Genomic DNA, 14614 nt, shown 5'->3' on the forward strand with positions numbered 1-14614 from the left:
TCTGGATTTCTCAGCATCTTCAATGTCCTAATGTCCACTGGGAATCCCCCAAGACCAGAAGAGTGACCACAGCATTTCCAAAATGTCTTTGGCCACCAAACTCTTTCACCTTAGAATACTATTGCTATCTGGTGCTAATTCTATTGCTACCTCAAAGTCACAATTTGGCAAAAAAAAAAAAAAGAAAAGGAGAAAATATATTTGAAAACCTTACATTAAAACTAGGAAGAGAGGCGACTCTGCTAATGGATAGCTTTAGCCTTAAGTGGTAGGGAGTTTCCTCGGCTGGGCCACTTTTTGGCCTACCTCACCTCTAGATTTATCAAACTCAGCTCTATTGACATTTGGGGCTGGCTAATTCTGTCTTGTGGGAGCTGTGCTGTGCAGTGAAGGATGTTTAACAGAATCCCTGGCCTCTACCTGTTAGATTCCAGGGGCGATTCCCCTGGCCCCAAGCTGTGACAACCAAAAAGGTCCAGACATTGCCAATGTCTCCTGGCTTGAGAATTGCTGCTCTAGAAGGATCAATCCTTGGATACTGGACATGTCAGGACTCTTAGATCCCAGCTCAGAGACTGCCGAGCCCACCCTGACCCTGTGTTGCTCTGAGGAGCGAGACCCCCTCCCTGCCCTGCCTCCCTTGGAAAGCGATGGCCCCGTTTCTGGGTCTCTTCTTATCCTTGCCCCCCATTCTTTTCAAGTCCAACTCACTGGCATAGAGCCAGTGGTAAAGATTTAGTTTATGTGTCTCATACATTTAAAAACAAACTGCTAATCTCATCCTGTCTCTTTTAAGGGTGTTGATCCAAAAGATGGAATTCCATATGAGAAGAAATTCTGTGAAGGTAAGACTTGTAAAAGTCAGTGCACTTATTACAACAGAATATTCTTTTCTAGACAGCTTCAAATTGAAATGAATAGACCGTCCAAGTGAGCAAGTACCTGATGCTACATGTATTTTCATGGCAGGGCAGGAAAAGACATGAAAAAGATGTAGAGAAAAGAGGCTAAATCTAGAAAATGCAAAACTGAAGTCGTTTAATCAACTCCTTTATTTGGGGATTGGAGACTTTAATCATGATGTTGGAAAAGGCTGCAGGATGGAGAACGGGGTAACCAAAACCCAGCATGTCTCCAGATAAGAACACAAGTAGAGGCAGTAACTGGAATTTTTTAATCTTCTGTATTTCCTTCTCAATATGCTATGAGGTCAGACCCCCTGGGCTCATACTGAGCTAAAGATCTATAAGCTATAGCTGATAGGGGCTTCACAAAATAGCTGAACAAAGAGCTCCGTATTCTAAATGCCCAAATACCATAGGCATCCAGGCCACTGGTATGGTAGGAGAAACCTACCACCAGCCAAAGCTCCTGATGATGCCCAAATGTTCTTAAATAAGACCCTATGGGGAAAACGGACTTGGCCCACTGGTTAGGGCGTCCGTCTACCACATGGGAGGGCCGCGGTTCAAACCCCGGGCCTCCTTGACCCGTGTGGAGCTGGCCCATGTGCAGTGCTGATGCGCGCAAGGAGTGCCCTGCCACGCAGGGGTGTCCCCCGCGTAGGGGAGCCCCACGTGCAAGGAGTGCGCCCCGTAAGGAGAGCCACCCAGCGCGAAAGAAAGTGCAGCCTGCCCAGGAATGGCGCCGCCCACACTTCCCATGCCGCTGACGACAACAGAAGCGGACAAAGATACAAGACGCAGCAAATAGACACAGAGAACAGACAACCGGGGGACTGGGGGAATTAAATAAATTAATTAATTAAAAAAAAAAAAAGACCCTATGGTAACATCACTGTTTTATGCATAGGCAGTACTTTATCCCAAGCATCCCTTCATTCATTCAAGTATTTACTGAATCCCAATTACTGTTATCACCAAAAGCTATCAGTTTTCATAGGCCAAAGATATAGTCCTGCCCTCAATCAACCTCCAGTCTTACTGTCTTTAAGCTTCAGAGGGATAGCAAGTATGGGAATGGAAAATATAAAGACACTGCATATCACGCCAGTTTAGAAATAGTTGTTTGGATGAATAAAAGAAACAATGAACAAATAAACTACCAAATGAATGAGTAAGCCCAGACCTGGGTAAAACCCTGGTGTGAGGTCCTGGCCCTCAGGTCCCCCATGTCACACCCCTGTGCCTTCATGCACGTCCTGGGCCCTCTCAGTCCCCATCTGTGGGGCCTTGTACAGAGGCCCAGGACAGGCAGCCCCCTCCATGAGGCTGGGCGATTGATCTGCCAGCGTGATTTGGGGGGCTTAGGGGTGGAGGCAGGAGGCTCCCTGCTCTGGCTCTGGGAGGTGTCAACTGATTCTTTCAGAGCTGAAGGGATTTGGCAGAGGATAGCCACAGGTGAATGAGCTAGTGTAAAGGGGCTTCAGAACCACGTTAAGTCATCCTTAACCTAAAAACGTGCAGGGCTGCATGAGACCTTTACCTTTTTCTCTCCGTTAATCAGCCAGAATCATCCATCCAGGGTGCATGTGGATTAAGGACTTTAAAGAACCATCCCAACCGTGAAAAAGCAAAACTGCTCCATGAGAGCATTAATTCTTAAAGTGAATTGTAATTGAAATGGGTGTGTTTCCCAAGAAAGCAATTTCCAGAAGTAGAATTTAGGGCTTATTTCTGAGGTCAGATCAAGTTTTCATTCGTTGATTCATCCATCATTCACCCAGGATGTGGAACTGCAGCTTGCTTTATGCTGAGCTGGGATGCACGCCTGCATCTGTGCAGCTTCCCTAGCAGTCTGATGGCCTAGAAATCTCATTCAGCAACTAAATGCTATGCCCCTCACTCTCCAACACACACAAAGTGGCAATGCATCACTGTTATGTTGCTCTGTGCGTGGAATGCACACGAGGGTATCTGCTCCCACAACTACCCAATCCCGAGGCTCCAAAGTATTTGAGTGCATAAATAATGTGAATAAATTGTGCCACCTAGGTTCGCAACCCAGGGGGATCATTTTGCTGGGAGACTCAGCTGGGGCTCATTTTAGCATCTCTCCAGAATGGATCACAGCTTCACAGATGTCTTTGGTAAGTAATTTGGGCAGTAATCATTCCGGATGCGCTGGCCTTTGGTTTTGTTTCCCTTTGCTCTCGCTTTAAACGTGATGCCAACTCAAAACAGGTGCAAATTTCCCTCCTCAGCAAAATCTGCCATGAAAGACACGTCAGAGCTGTTTCAATTCTAGGCTAATGGAGGCAAAGGGTTTCTCCTACTCACACTTCCAAACTTCAGCCCCTCTGCTGCCAGGAGCCTGGAAATTGCAAGTGGGAGCCAAAAAGGAAAGGGTGCAGAGAGTACACAAGTCCATCAGCCGGCTTCCCCATGGAGGTCAGGGATGAGGTGCTTTGGGGACTCTCCAGCTTGTTTTGTTTTTGTTTTTGTGGGGTTTTTTTTATCTGAGCAAACAAGGAGGGTATGAGCAGAAAAGGCTGCTCAGCGACTGATGGCCCCCGCCGCTGTCCCCAGAAAAGGGACAGACAAGACTGTCATCCCCTCCTGAAGAGCAGCAAGACTGTCCTGGGGAGTCTTTTGAGTCAAAACATGAAGACAGCCATGAGGCAGAGTCACAAACACAGCCTGGCTCAGAAGGCAGGGGCAGGGGCAGGACACTACCTTGGCTCGCTAGGGCTGCCGTGACACAGTACCACAAACGGGCAGCTTCAAACAACAGAGGTTGACTGCCTCACACTTCTGGAAGCTAGAGGTCCAAAATCGAGGTGGTGGCAGGGCGCTGCTCCCTCCAAAGGCCCAGGGAAGATTCCCGACTTCCGGTGGCCCCAGGCAGCGCTTGGGGCTGCGTACCTCCAATGTCTTCACCGGGTGTCTTCCTCCTGCGTCTCTGTCTGTCCTGTCCATCAGGGCAGAAGTCAGGTTGGAATGGGGGCCGCCTACTCCAGTGTGGCTCCATTTTAATTTAACCAACTCCAGCTGAAATGACCACACTTCCAAATAAGGCCCCGTTCACAGGACCGAGGGCTCGGTCTTGAGTGTGTCTTTTTGGAGGCACAGTTGAATCCATATCAGAAACTGTCACTGGTTGACTCTGTATCAGGTGTCAAACCCTGCGAGAGAGAGTCACGAGTTTCTCAGACGAACGCTGAGAAACACGGGCTAGAGGTAAGGTGGCAGCTCTTTTTGTACCCCAGTTCATCACTTCAGTATGCCCACGCCATATCATCAGGAGGCGCACTATCTTCCTCTGGAATTATGCAAACACCAGGGGAAATTATGTGGTAAGGGCAGGGAGGAGGCAGGAGGCTCAAGGAAGGCTGGTCGGGGGCCGCCCAGCCAAGCAGGGGACGCCCTGGCCTCGGATCAATCATCGGCGGCTATTGTTTCTTACAGCCTCAAAGCCTGTGCCCAGGATGGGCCACGTAATATACAGAGTCCACCGCAAAGTGAAGCATGTGGCCCTTATTCAAAACGCAGGGGGGGAAAGCCACTGAAAGTTAAATACAAAGCTTGCTCCTTCCTTCTACAGTCTCTACCTGTCATGGTGGGCTCCTTTAGTTGCCATTTCATGCCACTCCAAAAAGAAATCGTTAAAAGTTTAAATTATTAGCATGAATTTTATGCTCATCTTTATGCCAGTTTTAAATGCAACTGTGAGAGCATTTGTGTCATACCCAGAATCACTGGAATTATACAGTCCTTGTTATTAGCTTCTGAAGGATGCTTTGAGCCGGTCACACGAGGGGCAACACGCAGAAAGGCTGGGGGGAGGAAGAGTCCCCAAGGGAGCGCTGTCTCAGGCGGGGGGACACTCTGGGCAGGCAGCAAGGCCCCACCCCGAGCCCATCGGCCGAGGCTGGGCTCCCCCTCTGGCCAGTCTCCAGGTCCAGGGTCCGGGGGGCCACGGTGGGGGAGGGGTGTACCCTGGGGGAGTCACACCCGGCATGTCCTTTCCCTCCAGGCCACCCCCAAGGGTCTTTAAGCCCCTGCGCTGGGGCATGCCGGGTATTTGGATAGGGAATGGGCTGGTGCCTCCCAAACCTCACCCTCCCGCCAGGAGAGGACAGAGCCAGGGAGAATGGGCCTACCCGCCCACACCAGGGGTCGCCACCCTGTTGGAGGGGGCAGTCCTAACAAAAGCCACCTTACCTGAACCAAACACGGGCCCTCTGCCCAATGCGCAATTCTGTGACAGTGGGGTTGCAAGGAGGGAAAGAGCTTATTGCTGGGCGCAAAGCAAGGCGATCAAGGCCTTCAATCTGTCTCCCCAAATGGGAGCGACCTTCAGTGTCATGTAGTATTCAAACAAAGGCTGGCAGGCTTATGATAACGAGCAAGATGAGTTTAGGAGTTTGCGGTGGTCAATTCAGGCTGATTCATGTTACTTCATTAATAAACCTTCAGCGGGGCTCCATGCCAGGACACCAGACTTCAGGGTTGCCAAACAAGATAAGGGGATACAAGCGAAGCCTGCCACGAGTTGTCTTGTTACTGTCCACTTACAGGGTAGAGATTACACAGTTACAAAGCATAGAGTCAGCATCAAAGAGACAAGGCATTTAGGATACTGTGCAGTGAGTTACAGATACTGGCATCTGGCTACTTCAGAGGTTAATATACATCAAGGCTAGAACAGCTATTGGCATTTACTTTTAGCTCCGTTACAACATATCAAAAGGTTAGTAAGTGCCTAAAATCCAATTTAGTGGATGAAAACACTTTTGTTAATTTCTCGGTTACAACTGCCCCACCCAATGGAAACAGAAACTTTGGCACAAAGGGGAAGCCCCTTGCCATAGCACCACCTCTGGATGTGGTTCTCTCTTCCTTCTCCTGGAAAGGTTCAACTCTGATCCAGAGAAATAAGCCTACAGAAACTATAAACTTTTCCTTGACCCCTTCTTCCCAGACTAAAGAAATTAAGCATGAGCCCAAACACTCTCTGGCAGCACCTCTCCCAAGTCCCCAAACTGGACAAACAGATGAGCAGGCAGGGCTGCATATCTGTATATAAAAAAAAGTGTGCTGTGGGACAAAGAGTTACGTTTGGTAAAATATTAAATTCAGATTCTAGACAATTGAGAGGAGATTGCACCCATAGGAAAGCATACATCTGTGATCAGGGGAGACGGCTTTTAGGTGAAACAATAATTACCCTAGGAAAAATGCAATGGCAATACTGACTAGCAAATTGGACAGTGCTGAAAACAGGATGAGCAGAGTGGTGAATCAGCTGGGGAAATTCTAGAACTAGAATTTCTACAACTAGAAAAGGACAATGGTGTGAAAATCAAGAGTGAAGAGATAAGAGGCAGGCAGGACAGGGCCTGGAGATTAAGATGTCAAAAAGGTACTTAACCAGGCAGAGAGGAAGCAGCAACCAAAGAAATAATCATTTTTCTGGGCCGAGGAAATGCTGGTCCTCACTCAAAAACCCTCACTGAGTACCAGGCCGAAGTGTAGACTAGACTTTTTGTTATGCCCTGCTTTTTCTTTTTTATTTAAAGGACAAAGAAAAATGTTACTATCATTCTGCCAATCAAGATACATACTAAGAGGGGAAATCTGTTTGGCATCAGACTTATCCCCTAACATTAAGCTTCAGAAGACAGTGGAACAGCACCCACTGAGTTTTGAGGAAAGATTACATGTCAAAAATGCTCCATCTGCCAAGTTATTGTTCTCACATGAAAGTGGGAGAAACTTACATTCAGTCATTCAAAGGTCAGAAAACCTACCAGACATATGCCTTCCTGGGGGGAAGGGGTGGTGGCAGAATATACATATATATGTAAAGAAGTACTCCTCCCTCTCTAGTTTGATATAAGAAGAAGCCAAAAAAAAAAAATCATTACATTTGTGTGATCTATGTATCTTATAAAAATAAATTAAAAATATATTATTTTAAGAATCATTACTAAATTTAATTATATAAAATTTTCAAATATCCACCATGTCAAAATATTCATAAAATTAAAAGGCAAATGAATAACTAGAAAAATATTTAACACTTATAAGGGCAAAATTTAAATACTCAAATAACAAAGAGTTCCTGCATTTCAATAGGCAAAAGACAATTGAATTTTTTCCTGGCCAAAAACATGACCAATAAATATAAAAACAGTAGTAATCAATGAAATTCTGATTAGAACAACAGTAGAATACCATTTATGATCCATCATATAAACAAAAGTTAAAAAGAGATAAAGGATCACTTTTAGCAAGAATATGGTAAAACATTCTCACTGGCAGTGAGAGATTAAATTGCTAAAACTTCTTTGAAAGGCAGTTTGGCAATATGTATAAAGAAAGATGAAAATGTTTGTGATTTTAAATAGTAATTCTACATCTGGGAATTTGCTTTTAAAATTATTAGTCATTTGCTAAATAAATGTACATAAATATTCATCCAAGAGTTTCCTCTAAGAGCAAAAATGGGGACAGAAACTAAAAATTTAAAAATAGCACATTAGATATATAAAAATATATTACATATCTACAATGAAATATTATAGAATCATTTATATATAATTATAGATACTTATTAATGAGAAAAATATTTATGATAATTTGGTAGGGGACAAATGCAGGCTTCAAAATAGTATGTGTGGAGCAATTTTTGTGAATATATACGTGTGTCTCTGTATGCAAACAAAAATAATAATTGGAAGTATATAGACCAGTACGTTAACACTGGTCATTTTTGGGGGTGGAATCATGAGTAACTTTTTTTCAAAATTTTCTTCAATGAATTTGCAGTATGTATGTACCAAATATTGCAATACAAAGTTTTGGTGGTTTGTTCTGTTTGGGTGGATTTTTGTGGGGTTTTTTTGGTTTGTTTGTTTGTTGTTTTAAGTATATCAGTAAGGAAACCAGCTAAGGCAACCAAAATATTAGATTACTCTATTTAAACCTTGTAAAAAGCCCTCTGTGATAGACGCTATTACAACATATCCTAATTTTATAAACAAGTACTAAGAGAGTTTGAGTAAACTGCCCAAGATCACACAGCTCATAGTGACAGATGCCTCTCCCACAGTCCTGGGGCCCAAACTAGAGTTCTTCTGGAGAGGACAGCCTCTCACCTGCTCTCACGGTGGCTTGCTCTGCACTGTGCTGAGTCTGAGGGGACAGCTGAGTAGACATCTTAAGGAAATCACTTCAGCAGTCCCAGCAGGAGGCCCCATTCTCAGAGATATGACTTTTAGAATTTGGGTTGTAACATTCTTCATCAGCTACTGGCAACAATGATCTGATTGAAACACTGCTGCTTAGCATTTGTTGGTTTGGATTTGGGTTATTTCCACTTTTCGATAGAAAATAGTTCTATTTTGTTCTGGGTTTTTTTAAACCCAGGACCTTGTACATGGGAAGCAGGTGCTCAACCACTGAGCTACAGCCCCTCCCCTGACAGTAAATAGGTTTGAGAAATGACTATGAGAGGGCTGATGAACACAAATCAGGCGGGATAGTAATTGGGATTAACCTGTCTTATCAATGTGATAATAATGCAATGAGTAGCAGGGAGAGCAATCCAGTCTTAGTGTCATTTTACCATCTGTTTTAAGCCCCTGATGTTCTTAAAATGTCTCTCTTAACATTCCTCTCCAAGCTAAAAAAAAATTAGCCCAGTCACCACCAGCCTGGTAACACATCTATGGGATAAGACAAAAATGGAAGATGAGACAAGAATGGAAGATGGGACAAGAAGATGTTTTGCTTAGAAAGATGACACAGAAAAGGAAGCTTTATCACCAAATCTTTGGCAAAACAACGCTGTAACAACCTCTCCCAAACTCAGTGACTTAAAACAACCGTCACCTCTTCTCACTCAGGTGTCTCTGGGTTGCCTGGGCATCAGGTGACCTGGGTTGAGCTCTATAGGGCTTGACTCTCAACAGCAGGTTAGGTCAAGGTCTGCTCCACGTGCCCTTCGTTTTTCTTGGCGGGCAACCTATGCAGAGCAGGCCATTCTCGGGGTGATGGCAGAACAGCAAAAGGGCAGGAGAGTGGGGTCAAGAGGCCAGGCGTCTGACACTCTCATGTAGCAGGTAAGGGAAAGTGACCAAGGCAGAACGTGTGAGTGCTGGGGCAAGAATGCGCATCCCTGGAAGGGAGAGCCAGCCTCGAGCCATTTAAAATCCTGGAGAAGACCTTGACCTCAATGGAGGGGTTGCCCTACAGGTGACCAGACACTGAAGCAGGATGCGCAAGTGGCTACCAGAAGAGGTTCAGTCAAATGTTCCCAGCAGGGCCTCTCAAGCACCCCACGAGGGGAGCACATGTAGCTCAAGTGGTTGAGTGCCTGCCTCCCCTGTACGAGGTCCCAGTTTCAGTCCTCTGTAACTCTGAAAAATGACAAACAAATGAAAAAAAAAAAAAAACCAACTCTTATTGGGAAGCGGATATAACTCAGTTGATTGAGCACCTGTTTCCCATGTATAAGGTCCTAGGTTCAATCCCCAGTACCGCCTAAAAAAAAAGAGAGCCCCATGAAAGAAACCCAATCAGAGAGCATCAGCTTGAACATCTGCCCAGCCAGAGGATATCACACCAGATCACATCTCTTCTCCCTCCACACCACCCCTGAGGGGTCAGAGAATCAGCACTTGGCAAGCGGGAGGAAATTGTCAAAGGAGCAAACCACACTCCTCTCCTGTGATACAAATGCCAGCTCAAGCCAGAGGAGTCAGGGAATATTTTAAGTTATGCGGGTTGGGTTACTAGAACTGGACATCTTACTTTCTGAAATTTATATCAGAGAAGGAGCAGATGCATGATAGGGCTGGCCTGAATTTCTCCTGGGGACAAGGGAAGAATTAGTACACAGACTGAATGAGCAGTGGAGAAAAGAATAGAGCTGCTTTCCCTGTACTTTACAAGAACTGCTTTTTAACCTGCCGGCATAGACTTAAAACACCGGCGAGATAACAGAGCCTCAGTGACCCTAGCTCTCTTCGGTTTGCTGGTTCTGATCATCCTAAGGGCTGTTCATAGCATAAGTTCATATTCAAGTTCTCAAACTTTTTGGTCTTAAGTCCTATTTGCATTCTTAAAAAAACAAGAGCTTGGGGTTATGTGAGTTCTATCTATCAATGATTACCATAACAGAAATTAAAACTGAGAAAATTTAAAAATATTTATGAATACATTTAAAAATAACAGTAAGGAATCCATTATATGTTAACATAGATCATCTATTTTGATGAAAAATAACTGTTTTCAGAAAAACTTGAGTGAGAAGGACAGCAATGTTTTACATTTTGCAATTCTCTTTAATAACTTGATTCAATAATATACATTTTAATATACATGCATATAGCTTCTTGAAAACACTGTTTTGTGTGATCTATTTATCTTTAAAAGAAAAGACAACAAAAAATTTTTTAAAGAACTGAAGGAAAAGGACCAAATATAAAATTTTGTTGTGAATTTTAAAAAAACCCACTGTACCTTCATGTGTGAATTAGAATGAAAAAAGTCAAATAAAATCTTAGTATTATGATGAAAATAGTGATCTCATGGAACCCCAGAGGTCTCTGGATTGTACTTTGTAAACCACCATCCTACAGCTTTCCCAATGCCTCTAATGTCCAAACTTTTGAGAATTTACAAAATTCTATTTACAAAACTAGGTGTTTGAATGTGCCTGTGTGGTGCTGCTATGTGGTTTTCAAAATTCTTCACATCTAGAAATATCTCTAATATTCTAGAAGACAAAGAAATCTAGGCTAGAATGTTTTAGGGCGAAGTGGGGGAGTGATCAGCCCAACATGGGCTGGTCTCTCTGTGCCAGTGCTCCCAGCATTTGGGATATGTGAGATTCCCAATGGTGCGTCCCCCGGGAGCAGACCTCACTCAGCCCGTGGCTTCTGAACACGAGTCGAGTGGTACATTTGCTTCCCAGTGGTTGGGTGACATTGTTTCAGCCCGGAGAAATAGCTGGAATGCCGAGCAATTTCTTCACTCTGTTCACACTTCAGATACTAATGAAAGAGTGAAATATAGCTCACATTCTCAAAGACGTCAAAACCCTAAGGCGGTTATCCTAGGCCTCATTGGGAGAAGTAATGGAACAGGGAAGAAAAACACTTAGTAAGATTCTTTCCAGTCCCTCCATGACCTGCCCTCTCTTCCCCTCTCCACTTTCTGACCTGTTTCCTTTTACTGTTTTAGAGCCTTTTAGGGATGTCCTCATAGGTGGTGAGAGCCCCCAACCTTTTGGGCAATTCTGCAGGAGGAACCCTAAAAGACTGGGTTTCAGCGTGAGAGCCAGCATTTAGCAGGGGCCAAGCAGGAAAATAAAGGCCTTCAAGCAGCGGGGATTTGATGTAGGGAATAGGCTACACAGGTGTTAGGGTGCGCTTACAGGCTCATTCTTCTAATACGTGTCATTATAAGCTTATTAGAGCAAAAAAGGGCCAACGTGCTGGAGTAACCAGGGATGAATCATTGCAAGAAGCGGCTGCTGACGCTTGGGCTGGAGGAACAAAGGCAAGACGGTAATACCAGATGCTAGAGGCAAGGGTGCCCTGCGGCTGGTGCTCAGACCCGGGCAAGGTGGTCTGACTATGCAGGGATCGAACCAGCTGCTGGGGGTGTGCAGAGCCTGCAGCTGGGAGTGACAAAGAAGGCTGGAGGCTGGAGCCAGAGGTATCCTCTCCTGCTGGAGGGTGAGTCCCTCAGGTGGAAGCCAGAAACATCAGTCCCTTCCCTGTTCCCCCTGCCTTCCCCAGCTTCCTCCTGTGCCTCCCCTTGGCAGGCGCCGTCTCACAAAGGAGTCTGGGAAATGTGGTTGCAGAGTCCAGCCCGAGCTGAAGTAGAAGAGACGACTTAGAGCTGCGAGGCTTAGGTGTTTACCCAGCACTGGCAACTTGAACCCTTTCAGACCAAATTTGGAGTCCGTTGGAGTCAGCACTGAGCTCCGAAAGCTCAGGACTTCCAGAGGGTGATGAGCAGCAGCAGTCATCGGGGAGCTGAAAGCCGGGGCGAAGGACTGGGAAGAGCTGTCCGAGGTGGATGCTAATTGCTTAGGCGTGGGCTCCGGTGGGAATCAAAGCCCAGGCTGGGTGTCTGGGTGCTCTCCACCTGAGTAGAGGCTCGTTTCTTTTTGCCCTGAATACCCCGGGTCACCCCTGGCCTCCCCAGAATGACTGCTGTTTGCCAAATGCCAGATCATTCTTTCCTTCCCCCATAGAAGCACAAACCACCATGTAATAAAAGCAAGTCATCTTTTAAAGTAAGGTCTCGTGACCGTTCTCTGACCTGTTCCAAGGGACGGGGTTTCTGCATTTAGACTCTGTTGTACTAAACTGTGAGATGAGGGAGAATCCGTGGATCCCTAACACCCACCTACTAATCCCTCCACAAAGGGTAGTCTAGTGGGTCCATCTATTCCAGAGGAAAAGTGGCCCGTGTGGTCTCACTCGCGGTCTCCCAGTGGGAATGAGCATTACACAGCCCGACTATTCAGGGACCCCAGGTGTGTACGTGCCATTCCTTTGCTGCACAAAGTACCCAATCATATTGTCTGCAAAGGACAGTAGATACTGGAGAAAACCAAGTATCCATTGTTCCATAGTAGACCAGTCTGTCTTCTATGAGGCTCCTCAACATTTCTTTGCCTTTATCACCCAATAAGGTAGAAAACATTTCTGCAAATACATCATTCCACCCCAGCAGGGTCCACTGAAAAGGAATCCACCGTCCTTGGTGTTTTTTCTACAGCAGCCCCAGAAGTAAGCAGGCCCTTCTCCTGCCTTTCTCCCGCCAGCCCTCTAGTTAGGCAGCATGGCCCCCTAGGGACCTGCTCGCAGCTAATTTGATTAGGAGTGTGTTCATCTGGAAAGATATTTGTAGTTCAATAAAGAGAGTGTAAAGAATCACCCTCGTGGTCCCGCTGAAACAAAGGGTCCCCAAGCCTCCTGCGGCTGGCTGGTGGGACGTTTCCCTCCTGAGCCGCTCTCCAAGACATCAAACCTAAGCAGGAGGGTTTGACGCAAGCTACCCATGCCCCGGGAGGGACCTCGGCTTAGAAAGATTTAAGAGAAAAACAAAGAGCAAATCTGAAAATACTCTCCCACTGCTGCTTTTCTTCCAACGGGTGTGGGGGGTGATACTCTGCTTGAGTTGTTTTGCTGAGAAAGAAAGGGCGGCAGAGTCAGCATCAAGACCAGCAACGGAAGCTGCCCTCCTGCTTCCTCCCCCATCTGTTCGAAAATTATTTCCAAAATATTAAATGCTGCTTTTCACTGAACCAGAATTGCACGGGGGTGGGGGCGATTCTGAAATCCAATTTCCCAAATGTTTATTTTGTTAGCGAAGACTGTCGCCTGTGCTATGATAAAATCTTAGCGCGACCCCTGGCAGGCTGCTGTCTATAGGGTAAGTAGGCACAGATTGAATTTCGTGCTGTGTCAAAGACAAAATGAAGCCTTTCTCTGACGGCAGTCAATGCCTATTCGCCCCAGAGCAGAGCGGCTCTGGTCTTTCAAGCCCGTGTGTGGTTTATTCCTGTTTGAGCTGATTTTGTGTCTCAGCTTTGGCTCCTCTTTATTAGCCCACAAACAAGATCAACGCTCTCATCCTCTCACTAAGCCTCCCTACTTCCTACTCTCTGGATTTATCGGTGCGTAGAAATGTCCCATTAAGCAGAAATGGCAGATTTTCACGGTGCATATAAAATGTGGAAATCCTATCTGAGTTAACTTCATGCCGACGCCAGAAATATTTAGGGGTTAGAGTACGTGTACTTTTTTTATTTTTTTATTTTTTCAGATAAGGAAAGACTGTTGTTTGGTAAAACTGGACCAAATGACATTTTCTGCCTTCACACATCTTGCAGGCTGGCAATTAAAGATGTTAAACAGTGAAAAGAGAGGCCCCATCCTGGTCCCTTCTCGTTTATTCTGCTGGTAAAAGGAGGCTGTGTTCGCCAGGGTGAATCCTTTCCTCTGACAGCAATCAGGCCACAAGAGACAGAATGTTCTGTTCCCTTTCTCTATTCAAGAGTGCGGGCCAGACGGCTGTAGCCTTGAGTTCTGATCAATTCCATGCCCTTCTCTCCCTGCTCAAGGTGAGCATCTGGGTCTCTTACCTGCCAGCGAAGTAGGGAGCACTTACAGGCTCATTCTTCTGAAAACATCAGTAAGATTACCATTAGCCCTCAATGCCTCCCGAGAGAATTAAAAAGACAAACACCCGTTGTTATGAAAAATACAAAAGGCAATTATTTTAAGCTCCGTGTGTCCGAAAGGCATTTATAATTACTCAGCCCACACGCCTGCACTCCCGGCATGTTAGAGAGAGAGATTCACGTAGGGAAGCAGTGTGTCCATAAAACTCGAGGTGTCCAGCACACAGCTAAAACTAGTGCACGAGCTCCTGCCCTCTGGATGATGATGTCTGGCATTTGCTTCACCCTCTCTCAAGTTCCTCAGCCATAAAATGGGTTTCGTGGAACTAACTCATCACAGGGAAAACAATCTCAAATCAGTTGGAATGTGGAAAGAGGAAATGATGGCATTTAAAAATATTTTTGGATGACCAGACTTGACTGCTAACACACCATGCATTCATTGGCTCAACCGATGTGTAATGAACCAGTGCAGGGTGTAGGGAGATCAGCCCGCCCAGCC

At 45.6% G+C, this 14614-nt stretch overlaps 1 protein-coding gene across 1 annotated transcript in view; it reads left to right on the forward strand.

Annotated features, from left to right (window-relative positions):
• The window catches only part of AOAH (acyloxyacyl hydrolase), a 216151-nt gene that overhangs the window by 87223 nt on the left and 114314 nt on the right, over positions 1-14614 (forward strand). Inside the window, exons 10-11 of the mRNA XM_058296776.2 lie at positions 797-845; positions 2955-3049. Coding sequence (XP_058152759.1) covers positions 797-845; positions 2955-3049 — 144 coding nt within the window. The remainder of the gene's footprint in view (positions 1-796; positions 846-2954; positions 3050-14614) is intronic.

Source organism: Dasypus novemcinctus, chromosome 5, assembly GCF_030445035.2.
Source record: "Dasypus novemcinctus isolate mDasNov1 chromosome 5, mDasNov1.1.hap2, whole genome shotgun sequence".
Taxonomy (NCBI): domain Eukaryota; kingdom Metazoa; phylum Chordata; class Mammalia; order Cingulata; family Dasypodidae; genus Dasypus; species Dasypus novemcinctus.